General features: G+C 69.8%; 1 protein-coding gene across 1 annotated transcript in view; it reads right to left on the reverse strand.

Annotated features, from left to right (window-relative positions):
- Window positions 1–529, reverse strand: part of VPS9D1 (VPS9 domain containing 1) — a 7625-nt gene that overhangs the window by 4949 nt on the left and 2147 nt on the right. The window contains exon 4 of the mRNA XM_031060130.1: window positions 196–374. Within this exon, the coding sequence (XP_030915990.1) occupies window positions 196–374 (179 nt within the window). The remainder of the gene's footprint in view (window positions 1–195; window positions 375–529) is intronic.

The following is a 529-nucleotide window of genomic DNA, read 5'->3' on the forward strand; positions in this document are numbered from 1 at the left end:
AGGCGGGCACGGTGCCACCGCCAGTCCTTGTGTGGCAGCTCTTGCCAGAGCCTGTGTCCCAAACCCCTCGTGTTTGAACCCCCCATGTCCTACCCGCCGTGTTTGAGCCTCCCACATCCCAGCCCTGTATCCCAGCCCACATCAGCCCCCATGGTCCACTACTCTGTGTCCCAGCCCCGTGTCCCAGCTCCCAGCTCCGAGTCCCCCGTACTTCCGAGCGCTCTGTGCCTCGGCGATCTGCAGCTTCTGGAAGATCTCCGGGGGCAGGAACGGCGAGAGCTTCCCCCCCTCGTCCGAGCAGACGCGGCGGTGCCTGGGGAGGGGCGCCGGGCCCCCGCCCCGCTCCTGTGCAGCCGCTTTCACCTGGGCTTTCCCTGGGGAGGGGGCGGACAGGCCGGCTGTGCCCCACCACCAGCCTGGCCCTGCGGGGCACCCGGCTCCCCAAAACGGGACGCGCTGCCCTCACTCACCCAGCGCCGCCGCGATGGATTTCACCCTCTCCAGGCACTGCTCCGCCAGCTTCCGCCGC

This window comes from Geospiza fortis, unplaced genomic scaffold, assembly GCF_000277835.1.
Source record: "Geospiza fortis unplaced genomic scaffold, GeoFor_1.0 scaffold102, whole genome shotgun sequence".
NCBI lineage: Eukaryota > Metazoa > Chordata > Aves > Passeriformes > Thraupidae > Geospiza > Geospiza fortis.